At 41.9% G+C, this 22,671-nt stretch overlaps 1 protein-coding gene across 1 annotated transcript in view; it reads left to right on the top strand.

The window, feature by feature from the left end:
* Positions 1-2,201: 2,201 nt before the first annotated feature.
* Positions 2,202-22,671, top strand: part of rttn (rotatin) — a gene marked incomplete at both ends in the record, with an annotated part of 115,968 nt that continues 95,498 nt past the window's right edge. The window contains 13 exons of the mRNA XM_080751722.1: positions 2,202-2,232; positions 3,699-3,886; positions 4,235-4,424; positions 4,602-4,691; positions 4,876-4,966; positions 5,130-5,244; positions 9,382-9,532; positions 10,297-10,465; positions 11,626-11,819; positions 15,113-15,228; positions 16,344-16,514; positions 17,774-17,986; positions 22,174-22,286. Coding sequence (XP_080607848.1) covers positions 2,202-2,232; positions 3,699-3,886; positions 4,235-4,424; positions 4,602-4,691; positions 4,876-4,966; positions 5,130-5,244; positions 9,382-9,532; positions 10,297-10,465; positions 11,626-11,819; positions 15,113-15,228; positions 16,344-16,514; positions 17,774-17,986; positions 22,174-22,286 — 1,832 coding nt within the window. The remainder of the gene's footprint in view (positions 2,233-3,698; positions 3,887-4,234; positions 4,425-4,601; positions 4,692-4,875; positions 4,967-5,129; positions 5,245-9,381; positions 9,533-10,296; positions 10,466-11,625; positions 11,820-15,112; positions 15,229-16,343; positions 16,515-17,773; positions 17,987-22,173; positions 22,287-22,671) is intronic.

Here is a 22,671-nt window from a genome sequence, read left to right on the forward strand (position 1 = left end):
ATTTTGGATTCATGTCAGTTTAATTTGTGTTTTCAGACATTTAATCACTTGAACCTTTTCACTCTTTCACTCTGTACTTAGTCTGTTCTTTTTCCCCTTTACACCAAACCTCTGTGCCGAAAATAGCCGATCTACAAGCTCACAACGCCTCGCAGCGCGAGGCGTTGTGAGCTTGTAGATCTTGTAGATCTCTTGGCTAAAGTTCTCTGAATATGGACCCAGATAGGGTTCAAGTGGTGAATATAAAAAAGGGGTTCTATCACACAAAGATTTGGAGGACCCCCTGTAGTAACTCTGAGGACCCCCTAGGGGTCCCGGACCCCCTGTTGAAGACCCCTGCCGTAGTATATAAGTATAGGCTATATCTATACCTATATTATATATATATCTATAGAATATATAGATTTCCATATATCTAAAGAATATATCTATACTTATATAATATATAAGTATCTATAGCATATATATTATATAGAATATCTATATTTTTACTTCTACTCCACTACATCCCAGGACCAAATATTGTTCTTTTACTTTAGGCTACTACATTTATTTGAGTTTTACTAGTTACTAGATAGGCCTACTTTGCTGATATAAATTATAATATGTTAAAACATACATAAACCACTTTATTCCTATTTTATACCTAGACCTATATAAATAGTCTACTGCATAGTACTGTGTTCTATTTGTCTGTCATTCAATGTTATATGAGATACTTAAATGGTTTCCTGTTGAAATAAGCTTAGTCTTTTCATGGATCTCCTTTTAGTAGACCTTGTACCAGTGAACTGTACCGTCATGAAACTGTACATTTTCCTATGCAAACTTCTAATAAAGCCTTCAATCAATCAATCAAAGTCTATCTACAAGCTCACAACGTGTCGCGATGCGACGTGTTGTGAGCTTGTAGATTTGCTATTTTCAAACATTTTGTACTTTTACTTATTATTTTGATGCCAATTTTGTACTTTTACTCAAGTACATTTTGAATTCCGGAATTTTACTTGTAAAACAGAGTAGGCCTATTTCTACATTGATACTTTTTAGTTTTTACTAAAACATGAGTACTTCCCACCTAACCTCGCCTCACCAGACTTTCTACTTCCCACATAGAGTTATGACTGACCACAATGGTGTCAGGCATAATCGCCTATAACATTTTCGCCAGGTCTTTTCGCGGGGCACTTTTGCCTTGGAGGAGAGTCTTTTCACCTACCTGTCTGAGCCATTTCGCCTACCCTCAATTCTGCTGTCAGACTGTCCATGTTTTCATATTATCTCTTTGTCATTTAAATATTATAGTGACTGTGACAGTGGTGTTACATGTCAAACCTACACACGGCTATCCCATGCACTCCATATTAATCACATACAGAGCTATTGGAATCAGGTGCGCCCAAATAATTAATTAATCCATGTCCCGATAATATACATTCTTTGGTGCAGTATTGAACAGTATTGTAAAATGTTGTAGGCCTATATTGTTTTAACATTAGGCTATACAAAATATATATGTAGGCTATTAGCCTATATAGGTCTATATAAGATATGCTACACCTAAATAGCCTATAGAATCAACCTTGTCTGTCAACAGGCATAAAAAACTATTTAGCCATTTTTTAGGAATAAAATGTGATGTAAATAATAAATGTCAAGTAAACTGTTAGATTCACTTGACACCACTGTCACAGTCACTATAATATTTAAATGACAAAGAGATAATTTGCAAACATGGACAGTCTGACAGCAGAATTGAGGGTAGGCGAAATGGCTCAGACAGGTAGGTGAAAAGACTCTCCTCCAAGGCAAAAATGCCAGGCGAAAGGACCAAATGCGTGTAGGCGAATATGTTATAGGCGAAAGTGCTGGTGACCCCCACAACTGGTTGGTGGGTCACAACAATTCACAGTTAACGTTTCACACGAATGTATTTCACGAGCGCACGCAATTGACGCAAAACAGGAAGTCGAGCCTGGCGCGTTTGTTGAAAACAAGCCCGGGTAGTAACTTCTATGGTATTAACTGCAACCTTTATAATATAACTCTATGGTACTAACAGTCAGTCAGACAGACAGACAGACAGACAGACAGACAGACAGACAGACAGACAGACAGACAGACAGAACAGACGCTGCTGTGTGACAATGACAACAGAAACCACGAGCCTCTTTTAAACGACGTAGAATGATATGCCAGACATGGAGCTGTCTCATCATGTAAAGAAAATAGGTAAACCTGCGCTAACTTTCTAGCAAAGTAAAGTTACTGTAAAGATACTACACTTCAGTCGTGGAAAATGTACCCACATGTTTTACAAAAGTATCAATACTTGCAATGTAGAAGTACTCTGTCACACAACAGTAAAAGTCCGGAATTCAAAATGTACTTGAGTAAAAGTACAGAAGTAGGCTATATATCAAAATGTACCAAAAGTAAAAGTACTCATTATTATGCAGAATGTCCTCATTTCATTTTTCAAAACCATCTCCACTTTTCGCGAGTTTCACACTATCCTTACGGGGCACACAATACAATTGATTTAACCACATAAACCACAACGCAGTGGGGACCTTTAAAAAGTATTTTATATGTGCATTTACTTTACAAATGAGCAGCCAAATACATACATATACCTATATATTTTAAATTACTTTTAGCCAGTCATTTTGGGGATACACAAGCAGTTGAAGGGTAAATCTAGATCTGATAATGTGCATGTTTACATTATTTCCGACCTTATCCAAAGCAAACATTTATTCTTTATTTCTTTACATTTTTTTTTTGGGGGGGGGGGGGGGGGGGATGACAATTTAATGTTGAGGTGCTCTCTGGCTGTACCCCTTTATTGTGTGCCCCTGGCTGCCCCATACAATACATACCGACCGTACGCTCACTGGAGGAAATGTGGTCTGTGTGCACGTGGAAAAGTGGAGAAGGTTTTCTGCCAGAACATTCAAATGGATATGAAGCTAGATGACAATAGCTGACCCTAGGTCACAGACATTAATTCATGGGTGAGTTAGTACACATGCAGCGCTACAACTTTCAATGCCACTGTGATGAGTCCCTGGCACAGGAGGTTATGGGAATAAACTATGGCTGTGCATGTATATACATGAAATGTATCGCAGCTATTCTATAGGGACATCAGAGTGTAAACTCTCACACTCGATTTCTTATGTACCATTAATCTTAGCGGTGGTGTAAAGTAACTAAGTAAGTACATTTACTTAAGTACTGTACTTAAGTACCATTTTGAGGTATTTGTACTTTACTTGAGTATTTCCAGTTTTCAGTGCTTTTACTTCTACTCCACTACATCTCTGATCCAAATACTGCACTTTTACTCCACTATGTTTATTTGAAAGCTTTAGTTACTAGTTACTTAATTTTGATTATTATTACAAAACATACATTAACCACTTCAGCCTTATATACCTTTCGGCCTACATATCCGATCTACAAGCTCACAATGCGTGGTAGATCTGTTATTTTCAAAAGATTTGCAAACATTTGAAAACGTGTAACATTTTTATTCCGCACTTTTACTTGTAACAGTGTTTCTACACTATTGATATTTTTACTCAAGAAAAGAAATGTGTACTTTTTCCACCACTGAATGTTAGACAAAAGTAAACTCTTTGCTCAATAACGTTACCAAAGATAATCTGTATTGGTTTTCTCTGTGTGATTAGGCCATTCTTTGGTGGAGATCAGAGTTCGAGCATTGAAGAGCATCATAAGTAAATTGGACCATTCCTTAGTTTCTGTATCTGACCTGGTCCAAGAGAGGAGGTTGTTTGTGGTCCTTCTGGAATGGTTCAATTTCCCCACAGTGCCATTGCAGGACGAGGTCCTTGAGCTGCTCAATACTTTATCACAGGTAGGTTGAAACAAGCTAAACTATGCCCTTTGAAGACTGTATCTAAACCCAGGGCTAAGAATTCATGCATAGTAAGAAGAAACATCTTTATGAAGATGAACTGTGTCACACTGACAGACTGGACTTTTGAAAGCAAGCGAAATTATTAACCAGTTGAAAGCATGCAAATAATACTGACCATAGCCCAACACAGCTTTACAGTCAGTGTTAGTTACTCTGCTATATGGATTGCACAAACTTTATTTTAGTCATAGTCATTGCAGTATATAATGCCATGCAAACAGTGCTGCTGTTGGGTTTGGTTTCTTGACTCTCTGCCATGGCTGCTCTGCTATCGTACATCCAAAGCATCCCGGTGCAGCGCAGATGCTGAGAGATGTTGGTGCGGTGGAGTTCCTTACCCAGCTGTCTCCAAACATGGAGCCCAGACTGCAAGGTGTCATTGACGGCATCCTGGACCAGCTGTTCCTGCTACCGGAGCTAATCCCCAGACATACGACGGTCTACTCCCATGGACAGCATATTGTTCCTCCAACAGGTGTTGCAAGTTAAAGATCTTTGTATCCAGTCAAATTATTTTAATTCCTGTTCATAATTCAGTAAAGTGGGGTGGGGTCACTGGGGTGTCACTGCATGCATCGAGCCACGTGAATAATGTTTTTTTTTCTAGTAGTGTGTCTTTGTTTAAAGTAAATATTTGCTTTAGTTCCTCCAGTTGCTCCTCCGGAAGAGCATTCTATCAAAACGGGCTATTTCCAAAAGACTAAGCAAAGCAATGCAGATGTTCTACCTCAGAGGATTGCAGGTATTTTGAGTAGATAACCTCAGACTCAGTTGTTGTTTGTAAATGTATGTTTATGTTGCATATTTATTATCTAAATGTTTTGCTTGATATTGTATTTATATTATGTACAGCGTAAAAAAGGAAAGAAATGCAAATGCACCCCATTATGCATTCATTTCCTTATGTTCGTGTGTTTCACTTCCAGTTCCTAAGTCTGTCAGATGTCTGAAGTTTTCTATATTTCCATGGCTGGCTTTGACCACCACCGACAGACACATACTTTCATCCAATGAAAGGTGGGTGACATCACATCGATTCTCCACTTCACTCCATGACACCGATATGGTCAATTAAATTAAGAAGTTTAATGTGACTCCTCACAGCACTGTTAGTTTCTTAATATCAAATGTCAGAACTCTCAATAAATAAGTTTCCTCTTTCTTGCTCCTTTGTAAATAGCTCTTTGAGAAGCAATAATCCCAACCTAGTCCAGACAACGTGTGAACTTCTGCGTGATGTCATCATGCAGGACTTCCCAGCGGAGATCTTTCTGCAGAGGCCTGGTATTGTGCAGGTACTAGTAATTACCAGGGTTCCTACACAAGTATGAAAAGCATGGAATTAGATTTTAGTCAATTTTATGTCCAGGTCTGGATAAGTATAGAAATAAGAAAAGAAGTTTAGAAAAAATAATTATGTTGCCAGACTATTGACTCCACACAAACATCCCGCACCAAATTAGTTTAAAGAAAATGCGTCTATCTCTGAATTGCATGTACAGTATACATGCTTGTCTGAACATTTATTAGTTACGCAGTGTAGTTATTAGAAATTGTAAACTATATTTTCTTCAAAAGGAAGCCATAGGACGACTAGCTGTGCTTTAGGGCACAGCTAGTGGGGATCATAGCAAATTAAAAATAATTGTATAGCTGCATTTATGGTCATGCCCATGGACACAGTGAATAAATAAGGCTTCAGACAGTATGAACAAGAGATTCTTGGGGAGAACAATAATATATCATTTTCTTCAATCTATTAAGGGGAAATAATGAGTATACCGTAGGTAGGACCGTTTCAGTAATTATTAACAGTGCTGACAAGTAGACCTATGTTTTTACTTTATAAACAGCCAATGAAGCAAGGTTAGTTAAAACTCAACATTTTACAATCTAACAGGCATGACATTGAAGGCAAATAAAGGAAACAGATTTAATAGACAAGCTCACAATGTGTTGCATTGTGACGTGTTGTGAGCTTGTAGATTGGCTATTTTCGACACTTGACACCATCGCACGGCTAAGGTGGTGTTTAAGTGGTTAATTGATTTCTATGAGCTACAGTACATAGCTACAATCTTCATACATTACTGTAGCTTTTATAGACAGAATGGAAGATGATTTAACGGTTGCATTTTAAATCATTTAGTTACATAAACATCTAGCTATTTGTGCTGGTGTGTAAAATTTACAGAGAATTTGGGAATTTTGAGTCTGGAATAATATGGAATTTTAAAATGGAAAATGTGTAGGAAGGAACCCTGAACACCACTGGTTCTCAAAGTGGGGTCCGGGGACCCCTAATGGGTCCTTGAAGAAGTTCCAGGGGGTCCCCAGTAAAATGCGTTAATCTAGCAACAAAATCTGTTTAACCCAGGGGTCTTCAACAGGGGGTCCGGGACCCCTAGGCCTAGGGGACCTTAGAGTTACTACAGGGGGTCCTCCAAATCTTTGAGATAGAAACCTTTTTTTTCTCCTTTATTTTATATTAATCACTTGAACCCTAGCATCCATATTCTGCGAACTATAGCCAAAATAGAAGATCTACAAACTCACAACTCCTTGCACTGCGAGGCATTGTGAGCTTGTAGATCGGCTATTTTTTGCAAAGAGGTTTGGTGTAGAGGGCAGACTAAGTACGGAGTGAAAGGTCAAGTTTATTAATTATTGACGGTTCAAATGGTTAAATATATGAAAACATAAATTGACAAGAATCCAAAATACACCAATGATTGTGCTGTCAAAGGATGAAACTATATGGAATCTATGAAAAGGTTGTGGGGGTCCCTGCTTCATCTCTCTCTCAACTAAGGGGTCCTTGGCCTGAAAACGTTGAAGACCCCTGGTTTAACCAGTTTAACTCTATATACAGTACATCAGCTTCAATCTGGCATCGCTATCTTGAGCATGTTGATATAGGCGAAACATTTCAATTTAAACATTTTGATTTAAAATGTATTATTGTTGTTATAATTCTCCCCACATATTACACACATTTTCATAAATAGTGAAGATAGCTATAGGCTATAGCAAATAAAGTATGAAATAAATAGACTTGAGTGCTTAAACATTTTATTTGGCATTAGTAACTAAAACAACATGTTTATAGAGGAATCTGATGAGATTGATAATATAAAGTAATTACAGTTGTAGCTTGAGGTTTTGATTTGCCCTGGGCACGAAAAGTTAGAAAATCAGTGGAGTAGAGTAATAGAGACAAACTATTTTATTACTGTAATTGTATTTTTCTTGACTATTCTACCTTTATAAATAATTGATGACATTGGCTTCTTCAACTACAATGTACTCAGACTCATGAATACTCAGAAAGGATATACATAGGAGACTGCTTTTTCTAGCACTCGTAAGTCACTCTGAATAAGAGCATCTGCTAAACCATGCCTTAATTGAAAATAGACTCTAGGATACTCCAATTTCTTTGAATGCTTTTTTTAATGCTTTCAGAAATAGTGAAAATATCCGATCTACATGTTCAGGCAATTTTTGCTACTGTTGGGTGACATTAATACAAAGAATGACGCATTTATTTATGAATAAACACAAGACGGAAATTGGAGATGCAAGGTTTTTGCCCGACAGTGACAATACATTTCTTCCACTCAATTTTAACAGTCCTTGCCCATGACTTCTTGTAGAGCTCCAGTGGCATCATGGCCTTATACCAAGGTCGTCAGAATATTAACCATCTTTCACAATCACTGTAGAGATTTCATTTGTGTTGTAGTAATGTTGTGCAGTGCAGTGCACTCTGTAATCAGTTGAATTTTAATTATTCAGCAGGATTATATTGTGTGTGTTCCTCCTGTGGCTTCATAAGTAGCCTCCTTTACAACCCTTATCCTCAGTCAATACGTATTTAGAAAAACCAAAGGCTTGGATTTAGAGGCATGGCATCATTAGTGACAGAGGGCAGGGAGTTTGAACTTGGAACAAATTGCTGCTCCAATAATTAAATTCCAGCTGCCCTTTTATTTAGTGAACCTAATTACGACTGTTCCATCACTGTCTGAGTTTCAGGTCGTCTGTTCAACACAATCACGGTGGCTTTTTCTTTCAGCTTGGAACGGACACTCCTTTCTTTGTTCTATTGCCCGACTGCGGCCACAAGCTCGGGGCTTGTTGATCTGCTGTTTTTAGAAAGATAGGGACAGCAGGTTAACAGTGGTTAACCCATTTAGGCCTAGAATTATTGAATGTTTTAACCAGTGAAAAATAGCAGATATACAAGCTCACAGCGCGGCACCGAGTGCCGCGCTGCGAGCTTGTAGATCTGCTATTTTTGAAAAAGTCGTGAAAATGTGAGCAGATCTTTCAATATATGTATTTTCAAAGCGAACGTTTGTAACTCAAATTTTTGCTTCTGGGTGGTCCCTGGAACTAGATATTTTGAGATGCGGGTCCGTGGCCAAATACCTATCATTTTGGGGGTCCTTCACAGGAAAAGGTTTGAGAACCACTGACATAGTAGTCTCTCAAGAACAGACTAACTGAGCTCCAGTTAAGTGAAAAGGACCTTTTCTTTGACGATGGCTGGCCAGACGGCTGACATAGAAACATAGGTTTTTCAAAAAACCTTAGAAGGATTCAAAAGACACTTATAGAATCAATAGGTCAAAAGTCTAATTTTCACGATTTTTCTAAAATAGCAGATCTACAAGCTCGCAGCGCGGCACTCGGTGCCGCGCTGTGAGCTTGTATATCTGCTATTTTTTGATAGTTAAAGCATAAAATATTGCGTCATAATGTGTTTAGGCCTAATCCCCCCCCCCCCACACACACACACACAAATATCACATATTTTAACACATACATAAGCATTTTCCATAACCTACTGTTAAAAATCTAGGAGATGTATCTCTTCTTCTAACCGTATCCAGAGTTCGAGCCCTTTTAAGACAGTCAGTATCTGGTTAAAAACAACATTGTAGGAGATTGTTTGAACTTGTTTGAGATTGTTTGAACTTTGAACCAATTGAAATCCCCGTTTTCTCTTTGAATGTACCATACATGCATGATTTGTTATTTATCTCCATATATTGAAACCTGCCGGCCCATACTTCTATAGATCCATCATATTCAAATTCAAACAAGAAATGTTGAAGAGCTTCAGGGTGGCAACAGTTGGGTACTGGACATTCAGTTGTGCTAACTGTGTTACACGATCTCAAGACATATCTAACTGGAAGCTTGTTTTGGTAGATAAGAATAGCTCTGTCTTGCATCTCACAAGACATATTTCTCGAATAGATTGTTATTGTATTTATTATTTTACACCCATTTCATTTAACCCTTCATGTAGAGCCATGCCCCCATCTACTTCCTCATTAATCATAGAATAAACAATTTAGCTAGATAATGTGCACCAATCAATATTCAAATTCATTCCTCTGAATTTCATCCCCTGTGTCCAGAACCTCCTGTCCCTCCTGAGGCTGGGTTCAGGTGAGGGTGAGAAGCGCTGCCTCCGGCTGCAGGCTATCGCCTGCCTACGGCAGCTCTGTGTGTGTTTAAGGAGCAGGCTACGCTTTCATCGGGACCCCAGCTTCCGCTCCTCCAAACAAGGTGGCTCTACCTGAAGTCTGATTTATGCTTTTTGTGTCATTACAAAAGTGTTGCTCAATAAAAAGAAATCATATTTTCAACTGAAAAGCGGTGTAGACAGACACGTCAACACTTTTCTGTTGAGAATGCGTTGTTTGTTTGTCTTAAGTCGGGCGACAGAATTCATTCTTTTGTTACATGTGCTTTTCACGTCATGTATAATGACTTCTATGTCCCGTTAGTGGACATTAAACACATTCTCCTGCGTGAACCCCTTTACATCATTATAGCTTAGATTGTAAGGACACTTACACCAGATCTTAATTTTATGTTCCCTCTGTGCATACAGCATAACACATAATAAATTATCAGGCATATTTTGATATGCTCTCTCTCTTCTTCCAATTATTAGGCATACTGCATTAACACATCTACGTTATCAGGCATATTTTAATATGCTCTCTTACTGATTAAATCTTCATAATGTGTGAAAGTTTTAATTCACTGCTATATTTAACCACTTGAACTCTCTAGTCCTATTGAAACTCGGTTGCAACTGCACTTGGACAGCTTTTTTCCATCTACGACAAAAAAAAAAACCCCAATCAGTACAAGTACGGCTTGTAGATCCTGCTCTTTGTGGCTAATATTCCCCCCGGAATATGGATGCTGGGGTTCAAGTGGTTAATGTTAATTCTGCTTTATTTTCCTGGTTCTATCTATTACAAATGATGTGCAAAATATATTTTCAATGTCTGTGTATATTTCTCTTTTGTGTCGTTTAGACCCAGTGTCTCAGAACTCGTCTCTGTCGTACTCCCAGGAGGGGCAGGGAGCCCAGCGTTCCCTGGCCTCCTCCCCCGGGGAGGAGTGCTCTCCCAGGCCCTCTGTGGTGGGACGCACTGGACAAAGAGCCAGGGGCGACGGCCAAGATGGAGATGCACCCTCCAACAGGTGTGTGTGTGTGTGCGCACACGTGTGTACTTGTGTGTGTGTGTGTGTGTGTGTGTGTGTGTGTGTGCACAGCACACACTTTAAAAAGAGACTTATTGTCCGAGCTTCTCCAGTGTTTTCATCCACGTTTTCTCTTCACACCGGGACCCCTAGGGGGTCCTTAGAGTTACTACTTTTTTTTCTCCTTTTTTATATTAACACCTTCTAAGCCACGGGGAGCCCCTTAATGTTAAAACCGTACTATATCGCACATCCCCCCAGGGACTCTCAGCCACGCCGTACATTCCCGGACTTTGTCTTTAAAACCGTAATAAAAGCTTTTGATCCGAAAATCGGCGATCGTCTAACCTTCCCTAGTCACCACTCGTGCACTGATAGCTCATGCAGGCCGTGCATGAAGCAGAGGTGACGTCAGCGCCTCTCCTTCTCCAAGGCTACTCCCAGCCATCCGTTTGCTGTCTGCACACTCGAGCTCCTACAGCAGCCATGCTTGGGGCTATGCTAGCGAAACTTTTCAGTTCTGTTCTTCAGTCACACATGGATTGTTTGCGGGGACATTTACGTGAAAGGATCGCGCACGCGAAACGCACGGGGACATCGACGATCGGCCAAAACCCCCATTCTATCCCAACGGAAATCGAGAAAATCATGGTGAGTTACTGAGCTGGGGAAAAAAAAAAATGAAAAAACAGCGGCGCTGTTCAAGATGGAGGGGCTGCGGGGTCATGTTTATAAACATAATATTATGTCTCAGATCACAATACAATAATAGAAATTTCACGGCTAATCTACCAACCACCATTCTATTTCGGACGGCAAGGTGTTAACCACTTGAACCCTAGTGTCCATATTCGAAGAACATTATCCAAATATAGCAGATCGACAAGCTCACAACGTCTCGCAGCGCGGCTATTTTCGGCTAGCTTTGGTGTAGAGGCAGACTAACTACAGAGTGAAAGGTCAAGTGTTTTAAGTATTGACGGTTCAAGTGGTTAAATATCTGAAAACACAAATTGATATGAATCCAAACTCTCTGAACAGGTTGTGGGGGTCCCTGCTTCATCTCTCTCTCAACTAAGGGGTCCTTGGCATGAAAAGGTTGAAGACCCCTGCTTTAATGTTTGTGTGCCTTCAACTCTGCTCTGTATGATCCTCTCCAGTGGCAGTTCTCACAGAGGCAGCGGGGCGGCAGCCCAGGCTGCCAGCCGGGCCCTCCAGTCGCCCGCAGACGCAGCCCACCTGGAGCTGCCCGACCTGGGCGCGGAAGACGTCCTGGAGCTGCAGCTCCGGCAGCTTAGTCTGGCCCAGTTTACGCTCGCCACCATGGAGCACGCCATACCTCTGCTCAAGACTGGTAGGAAGTCTTCTAGCCTCTTCTAATAATAGGGGGATAGAGAGGCAATTAGCACCGTCAATCCCGCTCGCTCCTTCTCTTCTCACCTCTTTGATCCTATAGAATGTGTTAACAAGAAAGGTTATTTTAGTTCAGCATTTTTCATTATCTCCGCCAGGCCGATAGATCAGGAGGCGGATATTATGTTTTTCTTCTTTTTTTTTATTAGTTAACTCTACTACTGCCAGATTATTTATTTATTTATTGGGTCTGGTGCCATCAAAAAGCGGCTTACCTGTGCGATGTTATAGTAGATGGATAGACATTTTTTTTTTTAATTGCCTGGTCTGCACTTTCGCAGACCAGGCAGCAGAGGGCGGCGTCATGCAAGAATTAATGTGAATTTGGCCTGCATGGCTTGCCATACATTGAGAGCAGTCTCTGGCCACAGAGCCTCAGGGCCAGAGAAAATCAACACGGAAGAGAATTGGTCTCCGTTGATGTTAACGCATAATGGATTTTTAAGACCATCATTGCGGACGATGTGATTACAGTACACGGCGGCGCGACCCCTCATCAGCTTACGGACATCAACAAGGTAAACGAACGAACGGCCGTATTGGCGCGGCGCGACCTCGAGAATTGGGGCGAACGGGAACGTCCAAAGCAGTATAAGAGTTAAAGTGGGTTTGCTACATAAATATATTTTAGTTTTAGTTATTTTGAAATACTGGCTATTTGTCAGGGGTGGCTATTTTTCAAACATTTATGAACTTGTAAATTAGGAATCACTCGTGTATATTTTTTTCAGGGGACTTGTTTGTGGTTTTTTATGCCTTTATTGATAGGACAGTTAGTAGACTGACAGGAAATGGAGGGAGAGACGGGGAGTGACATGCGGCAAAGGTTGTCCGGATCGGGAGGCATCCATGCCTATGTGGCAATGTCTAAGTGGTATGCGCCCGGACCTGTAGGCCAGCGGGCGCCCCGGGTGGGACCAATTTTTTTAAGATTGAAAAACCCGGAGGACCCATTTTTTTAAAATAAAAAACCAGGAGACCCATTATATATGTACGTATGTCTATGTATATACAGTATATGTATATTTATATCTGACTATTAAACGAAGAAATGTCCGTCTGTCTGTCACCATCAGCCAATGAGGGACCAGCATTCTTGGTGACTCGACCATCAACAAGTGCGCCCTGATAGAAATTACAAGGCGCGCTCCGCTGGTGCATAAGTGGCCAGCATAAGTATTCTTTGACAATAAGCAATCCTGCTGTTTGAATGCTGTACACACGCACGCATGGAGCAAAAATAGTATTTAAACAATAAAATTGTGTGTCATCACGCAGAGATGTGTCGACGGAAGTGCGGGCACCGCCAGGTCGCTCAATGGGCACCCCTTCTCTCTCCGAACGGGCGGTGCAAAAATGTTCCCCTCTCTATACTCAATGGAAGAGATGCAATCCCAATCGTTGGATTTATCGCACAGTAACAAAGGGCTACAGAATACAATTCGACAAGAAGCCCCCACTGTCTTCCAAAGTGATCTTCGCCAGAGCCAAGGACTAACAAGTCACGGCTCTGGAAGAGGAGATACAGTCCCTTCTTCAGAAGGGCGCGATCAGAGAGGTCCCACGCACGGAAATTCCTATAGGGTACTACTCAAGCTATTTCCTTGTGCCAAAAAAGAAGGGGGGGCTACGGACGATATTGGACCTTCGAGGTCTGAACCAGTACCTCAAGGTCTTCAAATTCAGGATGTTAACCCCTGCAAGCCTGCTGCGGTCAGTCAGAGAGAACGACTGGTTTAGGTGGGCCTAGCCTGGCAGGGCCTTTTTACTTCTTTAACCCCTGCCTCGGGTCCAGCGGACTGGCAGGGCCTTTTTTCTTCTTTAACCCCTGCCTCGGGTCCAGCGGACTCTGGGTTTGCCTTAAGAAGGGTCATGCTACTGAGTGTGGCCTGTGGGGTTTAGGGACGTTGGCCATCGTCGCTTCACGGGAGTGTATGGTACCCATAGGATGGAGTACTGAACTGACAGAACGAAGATAAACACAAGTTTTTCGTACGAAACACCTGTTTATTAAGTTCTGGAAGGAAGTACTCCATCCGACTCTCGGCCCTCTGTTCGTGGCAAGCAGAGCTCTGCTAGAGGAGGAGCGACCGGGCGTCACCGGCTTTAAGGGGGCGACGCCCCCAGCTTGAGTGACAAGCCCTTCGGCCAATGAAATCGTCCTTCGGGAGCTAACGTGAGACGTTTCTGTGATCTTGGTTGACGCGGTAGCGCCACCCATAGGATGGAGTACTTCCTTCCAGAACTTAATAAACAGGTGTTTCGTACGAAACACTTGTGTTAACGTTTTCATTTTAGACAATTTAAGATGTTAGTTAGTTTTAGATAACTATAATGACCTCGCAGATATGTCGGTTACTTGTTCACTAGTTTTTTTTGTTATTTCGATTATTTGTCATTTTTCTTGAACACAAACCATACGAAATACGAATGTTATCTATACAGCATGCTGTTTAGAGTTAGACAGATGGTAGGTTCATTGTTTTCCTGGCATCATAGCTTTTGTGAAGCACTACATAGTTCTCTTTGCACTCTGCTTAATGTGACCATTTACTTTGTTGTTTTGTTGACTAGGGTTCAGTTCATGCCTGCAAGTCGCTGCGGATATGAGCGTCTGCTAAATGCCTAAATTTGAATTGTAACCTTTTCTCCAGCTCCCACACCTAGCACACAAGTCTGCCAGTACTTGTCACACCATATGGTCTTGATACGAAGTTGATCCTCATTCCCCCTCGCCCAGGGGGCGTCATAAGGGGGGGAAAGTGGGACTGAGTTACTAGGGCCCAAGGTGGAGGGACCTTGATTATTTTATACTTTTAGCCATTGAAAAATAGCAGATATACACCGCGCTGCGAGCTTGTAGATCTGCTATTTTTGAGAAGTCGTGAAAATGTGTGCAAATATTTGTATATATGTCTTTTTTTAAGCATTTCTGCTTACTTCTGGGGGGTCCCTGGAACTAAATGTTTTGAGATGGGAAACAGGTTTAAGACTTCGTGCCGCGCTATGAGCTTGTATATCTGCTATATCTGCTTTTTCAATAGTTAAAGAACACAATAATGCGTAATGATGCGTTCCCAGTCTAAATGGGTTAAACCCCCTCCCACTATGAAGAACATTCATGGGGGGCCCGGCCCCGCAGTGAATCCTTGTACCCCAGGGCCCAGAATTTGGTGCGACACCCCTGCCCTGGCCCTCACTAACTCCCTCTCCCTCTCTCTCATATCCTCTCAGAGGGAACCGGCGTGGTCCACCGTGTCCTAGATCTGCTGTGCAAAGCCGTCCTCCTGCTCGGGGACAGCGTGAATGAGCTGGTGTGGGACGACCAGAACCTGGTGGGGAAAGAACTGGCAAGTGGAGAAAAAAAAAAAAGAAAAAAAGAAAACGCACCGCCTCGTGACAGCTTTTCATGTAGATGAATGGATACACTTCGCTGAAGTGGGACCCGCGTTGTTGTGGCCACCAGACAATGCACTGCAGACGCAGGCAGGCAGGCACGCGGCTGTCAAGGAGAGCCGCGGTGCACGTGATTGAAGTGAATGAATTTATAGGCGACGACGCCTTTACACAGGCCTTCACTCTGCTACAAAGAGTCTTTCACGTGTATAGGCATGCATGCATGTACAGTATGTAATATGTATGTATGCATGCATGCATACACACCTCTTCTTTTTGCATCCCCCTGGGTTTAAGCCAGCACTATACAACGAGTTAAAGTAAATAAGTGCATATCTCATGTGTATGAATTCTACACTCGGGATTGCGTGTTAGTCGTTTTTTTGTTTTGTTTTTTGTTTTCAACCTTGCAGAATCATTTGTTGTCCTCTTTGACTGTTTAAAGACTATGTTCCTGTGTGCAGGGAGTTATACACTTGTCAAGCCCCGGCCCCTCTGGCCCTCTGCTGTTTAATACATGCCCCGAGCCTCGCAGGCTTGAGAACTGTTTTGTCATCTTTATGTGGAGAGCAGCTTTTGTGTGCCAGACCTCTAGGTTTCCCTATGGGACCACAACCAATTCTCACCAGTCAAGCAGTGCACAGGAAGGACACTTACTGCCCCCTGCTGGTGACAACAGCCTATTGTTACTTTCTTTTTTTTCCCCATTTAAGATTTTTATTTTTTTGTAGCTGCAAGTGGTTGAGAATAGATTGTTCCAATTTATATTATACCGCTGCGATAGGGTGGTTCTGTATCTTGTCCCAAAATAACTCTGAAATCTGATTATGTTTAATCTGCTGTTCCCCTGGGAACAAAATTTGTTTTCTTGGAGCCCAGCTTGTTATAGTACCTGTGTGTGTGCATGCGTGCGTGCATGTGCGCGCGTGTGTGTGTGTGTGTGTGTGTGTGTGTGTGTGTGTGTGTGTGTGTGTGTGTGTGTGTGTGTGTGTGTGTGTGTGTGTGTGTGTGTGTGTGTGTGTGTGTGTGTGTGTGCGCGCGCGTGCGTGTGTTTGGGGTGTTAATGTAGAAGGAGAGGCTGCAGGTGTGTCTGGAGTTACTGGGGGACATCCTGAGCTACCATCAGAGGGGTTCATCAGACGGCCCCCCCCACAGCGCGGTGGTCCACCACAGACTGGCCTACACGGCCAGCGCCGTGCTCACTGTCCGGCTGCTCCAGACCATCGTCCCCCCTGAGAAGGTGTGTGCATGAGTTTCGTAATATATATATATATATATATAATTTTTTTGTGCTTGTGTGCATTGGGTTAATGCAGTGTTTCTCAAACTTTCAAATTGCAAGGTCTCCCCTTAACTCTGACAGTGTACAAATGGAACCAAATTAACCTGTTAGGGTTCATTTGGTTCCATTTGCACACTGTCAGAGTTACAGAGTTGTATGGGTCAACTTAGAACTCCTTGAAGGAACCCACAGAGTCCCTGGAATCCACTTTGAGAACCACTGGGTTAATGCATCTGTATGCAGGTGCTGTCCAAGTCACTCTGCAGTGTATGGCAGCCCATTTTCCACTTCTGAATTGAAACCGTTATAATGTTGCAGTTGTGAGAATGAATGCTGACAGTAATGGTCAGAATGATGGCAAAGCTACCCACAATTCAGGCCTTCTGTATTTTATTCATAGCCGAAAATGGTCTTCCATAGCTATGTGATTAAACACTTACTTGAATTACTTACAACCCTGCATTGTTCTGGTTTTGATTCTGGGATCAGCACAGCTTGGGTAGCTGAGGTGGGGGTCCGTCCTCCACCTCAGCAATGGTCTACTCTAGTGCAGTGGTTATCAACCTTTTCAGGCTGTGACTCCCAAAATAATCACATTTTAACTGGGGACCCCCATCGGTTCATTCGGTATGGGCTGTTCGGTTCGGGACAGGGCCATTCGGTTCGGTACACCGATTCGGTTCAGTATTGTTGCTCCCCTAGTATCCTCACACTTGTAACCCCCGACCTCCACCTCCACCCACTCCAAAAAGACTAATCTCCGTACCATGGGGGACGGGCCTTCTGCTCAGCTGCCCCTCGGCTGTGGAATGCCCTCCCTGACCACCTGAGAGCACCACAGTCGGTCGATGCTTTTAAAAGGGGACAAAAGACCTTTCTTTTTACCAAGGCATTTGCCTAGAAGGACTTATTGGATGCCTATGTGCTTTTTAACCTTTTTTAGCTGTGTTAATTAGGTGATCAATATGTGCTTTTAAGCCCCTTCTGAGCTGTGTATAATAGTTGCGCACTGATCTTATCATAATTTACTAATTTTTTTTTTTTTTATCTTGTTCTGTTTTGCTTTATTCTTTGCCCTTTAGAATGTAGCACTTCTTTGAGATTTGCTTCAAATGTAAAGTGCGTTATAAAAACATATTATTATTATTATTATTACTTGTAAGTTGCTCTGGTCGGAGTGTCTTCTAAAAGCCTATAACTTGTCTTTGTAATTGCAGGCCAGTGACAACATCCCGGACGGCATGGCAAAGGCCATATTCTACCTGTCCCTGGACTCGGCGTTGGGGGCGGCTTATCCCAGCCTCCAGGAATCAGTGGTGGCCTACTTGGAGCAGGTGAACCCAGATGGCCATGACCTCTGCAGGAGGGTGACCCGCGCCTCACTCTGGATGGAATCCACCTGCAGCTTCCTCAAGGAGGCACAGGCACAGGTACAACTTTACATCTCACTTTAAAAAGTGCTGTCCTGTTATGCGGATTACATGTATTTCATAGATATGGATATAAACTCGGCACAAAAAGAAAGGAAACTTGACTTCGGTCCATTATATCTCCCCTTTAATAATACCAATAATTGTGTTTGATATCATTGTTATCGTTGAATTGTCACCTTTACAACAAGTTACAGACTGTAAGTATCTGGCATTCATGGAATGAGCAACACAGCCAAACGTGTGGGTAGCGCCCCTCCAAAAATGGTCAAAAGATATGAGTATTTTAATTGGCCAGACTTAGCCTAGTTCCAGACCCTGAATCGCTAGCCACACCCCTTTCAATTTTTTGTTTTGGCGATTCAGGTCTAGCATCGCTCTCAATGAAGAGGTCTGCCTCGGTTGAAAATCCGATCGGCGAATCAGCGTCGTGAATCAGCGTCTTGTGATCAGCGTGGGTGGGGGTTTCCCAGAACTCATGTGTGTTTCCAAGTACACCAGCGCCGCCGCCGTACCGTACCGCGCATCGCGTCGCGATAAAATGCGGTAAATTGCGGTAAAATGCGATCGTATCGATCTCGCTATGAAACACCAGTAGCAGGCATGTTATGTTGTGTTTGATTACTAGTTCGTAGTGCTCCTATTCTGACTGTTTCTTTGGTTAGCAAGTAGCACTAGCAAGCAACAGGCTAGCCACTAGCCAGCGCCAGCCACACTGAACCAATCGCTGAAGACTGCCTTTTTTTTGGCAACGCCCATCCCTGTAATCGCCTTCGGTGGAAGTGAGTTCAGACTGAATAATGGAGTGAAACGAAATGTCAATTCAGGCTGAGTGTCAGGCTAGGCCAGACTAGCAATAGAATACAACAGAACTTCAAAAGATACTTCTATAAAATAAAGCCTGGATTGCCACACACACATTCAGTGAAAGCAGTTCAGAACTTCAGGGACACAACCCAAAAATTGCTGTTTGCTGCGTGCGCCATGTTTCAAACATCACATATTGGGACATGGTATTGGGATTTTTTTTGGCATTAGCCCCTGTGTGTTTCTGTGGGTTTTGTGAATATTTAACTACGGAAAAGCATTAACAATAACTACATTGGATCCAATGGAACACAGGTTCTTTGTTCCATTTCCTGAAAAGTAATGGTTTTGGTCATACAAGGTTTCTACCCAACGGCGATGACATGCTGGTAAATATGTTTGCTGGTGGTTGATACCCAGCCACTTTGGCTGCTAACAAGTGATGATTCAGACGTCCTGTTGTGTTGTGGAAATCCTTATTTGGCGTGTAAAATATTGCAAGCAGCGGGAGTTTTGGAGTTCATCATCAACCACAGTGGCTATTGTTGGAACAGATTTCCTGCCTTGGGCTCAAATGCCTCGGTGTTGTTGAACATAATATTCTCACACACTGGCCATTTTGCCCTTACTCCGTATTCATCGCTACATCCCATTGAGGTGACCTCAGCTTGATGATGTATGAGTAACATTGCTGCCATGTGAATATGCTCAATGCAGAGATGTGCCTGATGTAGGTAATTGTCACCGCCAGGCCGAAAGGCATGGCCGAGACTATGTCTTGCCCCCTGTCCGTCCGTCTGTCTGTTACCAGCTAATCTATGGCACCGTTGGCCCGGTCGCTGCCAAATTGTGCACACACACTCCCCTGGATGCCAATTCAGAACCTCTGCTCCCACATTTTTGCTAAACACTTTCTTTTGACAGAACTCCTACAGATTTTGTCCAAAAATCACACAAATCGTTCATCCGTTTTGAACAAAATGCCTCAAATCATGAATACAACATGCAATCTTGGAGAAATTGTGCATGCACATTCCCACTAGGCAGCAGAAGAAATGCCACTTCAAATTGTTCAAATCACCCTCATGGTGGCGCAATAACAGGCCGATTTGTGTTTTTACCTTTAACTCCACCGATCAGTGTAAAACTTTGTCTGCTCATTCCATAGAGGCAAAGCAAAAACCTTAGCCTTGGCCTTTTTTTTTTCTTCCAATAATCACGCAAATCTCTATACAGTATCTCTACTTGATATTTCATATTTCATCCTGGCTAACATTGGCTTCCAAGGTTTGCAGGATTGGTCAGTTTTGAACAAAATGCCTCAAATCTTTAACGCAGCTTGCAATTTCCGTGAACATACACATTCAAGGAACAAATGCCACCCTTTTCACATTGGCCTTGTATGGCGCCACCAGCAGGTTGACTGCTAAACACATTTTTGGAACAAAATGCCTCAAGTCATGCATGTAGCGTCGGATTGCCGTGAAAGACCACAGTCTGGGAGATTGGTGGGTTATTGCTCTGAGTCTAAGTAATGATCGTTATAACAATGTCCTGAAAATCAAAATACTGTATGTCAGAATTTTGACGGGTCGTCGTCATGCCTAGAATTTTGTCGTTTTAGGGGCAAGGCCAATTGGCCTTTATTGTTGTCAATTTTGGGAGGGCACAAAGGCCAAATGCTAAGGCAGGAAGGACATCAAATAAAACAAGGTTTATTCCATTGAAAGAAATAATTGAATTTAAGGGTTAGGATGATTTTGAAATGTAGACTATCTCCAGTGAAATCTCAGCCCTGCACAAATCAAACTTACTTCATCAACCCCTGGGCTTGTAATGGACATTTTCCTCAAAATATATTTTTGCCATGGACATACAAAAGGAGTGGTCACTGGTCAATAATATTACCATGAATAAAATACTAAATGTATATCCAGTAGACATGATGAAGAACACATGCTGTGTTTCTAAAGAGGGAGAGTGGTTAGTCATCCCTTTGAACTTTATTTTATAGTAGGAAAGTAGGAAAGCTGAGAGGGAAGGTGTAGATAGAGCAATTTATAATCCATTTTGAAAAGATGCTTTAAAAGTCAAGTGTATTATTATTATTATTATTTCCATGGCCATCTCTGAACCTTTTACTACTTTCTTACCTCTAATTTTTCCAAAGTGATGGCTTTGAACTTTTCAAAGCACTAAAGGCAATTAGAGAAGAATTGTCATATTGAAATCATCCACATTATTCATTTGCTTAAAAAAACCTGGGTTCTTTATTAGAGTGTTAATGTCAAAGTGCATTTGAGAAACACAGCTCTTAAACTGTTCAGATTGCCTTGGAAGACATGTTTTGGTATGGTTCTCTGCAATGGCTTGTCTGGGTGTACTGGCACCAGTGGCCAGTGGTTCTCAAAGTTCAGGGGCCCTTGTGCGGGTATTAAGAGGATATTAAGCAAAATTGCTTTATATCATAAAAACCTGTTTAACAACTTTAAACCTATTTTTTACATCAGCATAAAACAATGGACACTGGACAGCTGGCATTGTGACGAGAATGCCTATTGTGAATATGAACAGTGTGGAATCTGTGGATAATCCAATATCATGATGAGTGACTTGCAATTATATTCCTTATATAAAACCTGGAGACTTGCAAGTCAGCCACTGTATACTGGCTGTAGTATTTGTATTTTTTAAATAGAAGATTTGAAGGGGACATGGACAAACGGACACATTGATGACCCCTGGCTGGCATTGTTTTAAAGATGGGGACGTAAAAGTTCAGAGGGCTCTATTTTCATCCATGCCTTATCCCTAAACCTTTTTGCCATTTTTAACAAAAAAATATTTTTGAATATTTCAAATAGCTCACAACATGCCAATGTACATCGGCTATTTGGAGTATTTTAAAACATTTATGTCTCTTTTACCCCTCTCTACTAATTGAACATTCTTGACTGCTTTTACTGAAATATTAACTAAGAAAACTAAAAAAATATGAATGTTATTTATTTTTACGCACAGACAGAGACGGGCAAAAACATAGTAATTGGAACTGGCCTTTGGCCTGGGGAAGATAATCATAGTTAGTTCATTGCTCATTCATTTTCTATAGTGCTTATTTTTACATTTTTAGTAGGTTGTTGTCTATTTTTAGATATTTGCTGTATAAGGATTAAGAAGCCCCCTACCATTATCTATGTTCCACACTTTGCATATCCCTCAAGACCCCCACAGTTAGTAGCTGTCAGCAAAGGTCAGAGATTAGGGTCGACCATTAGCGGCGACCCAGAAAGTAAGCAGGGGTCTGGTGGTGTCTGGCTCACGGCCAGTATGGTCCATGCTGGCCCTGCCGTCCTCCATTGATGCTGTTTATTTTCCAGGGGGAAAAGAACTGGCTGGAGTTACTGGAGCTGGCCGACCAAGCCGTTGATGGACTCCCATACCACCAGCACTTACTCGTCGTCAAGGAATGCGTTCACCTCTGCTCTTACCTGTAAGAGACTTTTTGAGCCTTGCAAATCGTACTGTCAGGAAGACACTTCGTATCTCCAAGTTTCAACATTTTCGTAATGTAAAGCCCTGCTTCATCATACAAGACTGTCGCACAAAGTTAGTGGAAATAGCAGATCTGGTAACACAATCCCTCGCGATCGGCTATTTTCACTAGTTTAAATAATTTTTCAGGGTTCCCGTCATGAAATTCATGGAAATATTTTGAAATTAAAAATATATTTTTCCAGTACTGGAAAAGTTTTGGAATTGATCAATGGGCACGTTCGTGTCCATCGTGCACGATCCGCATGCACGCCATGGTCCGTTCGCAGCGTGCACGCTTTATTTTTGCTACACTGTCTTTGGGCATTGCACATAGGAGTATT

Source organism: Nannobrachium achirus, assembly GCF_963921795.1.
Source record: "Nannobrachium achirus genome assembly, chromosome: 21".
In the NCBI taxonomy this organism is placed as follows: domain Eukaryota; kingdom Metazoa; phylum Chordata; class Actinopteri; order Myctophiformes; family Myctophidae; genus Nannobrachium; species Nannobrachium achirus.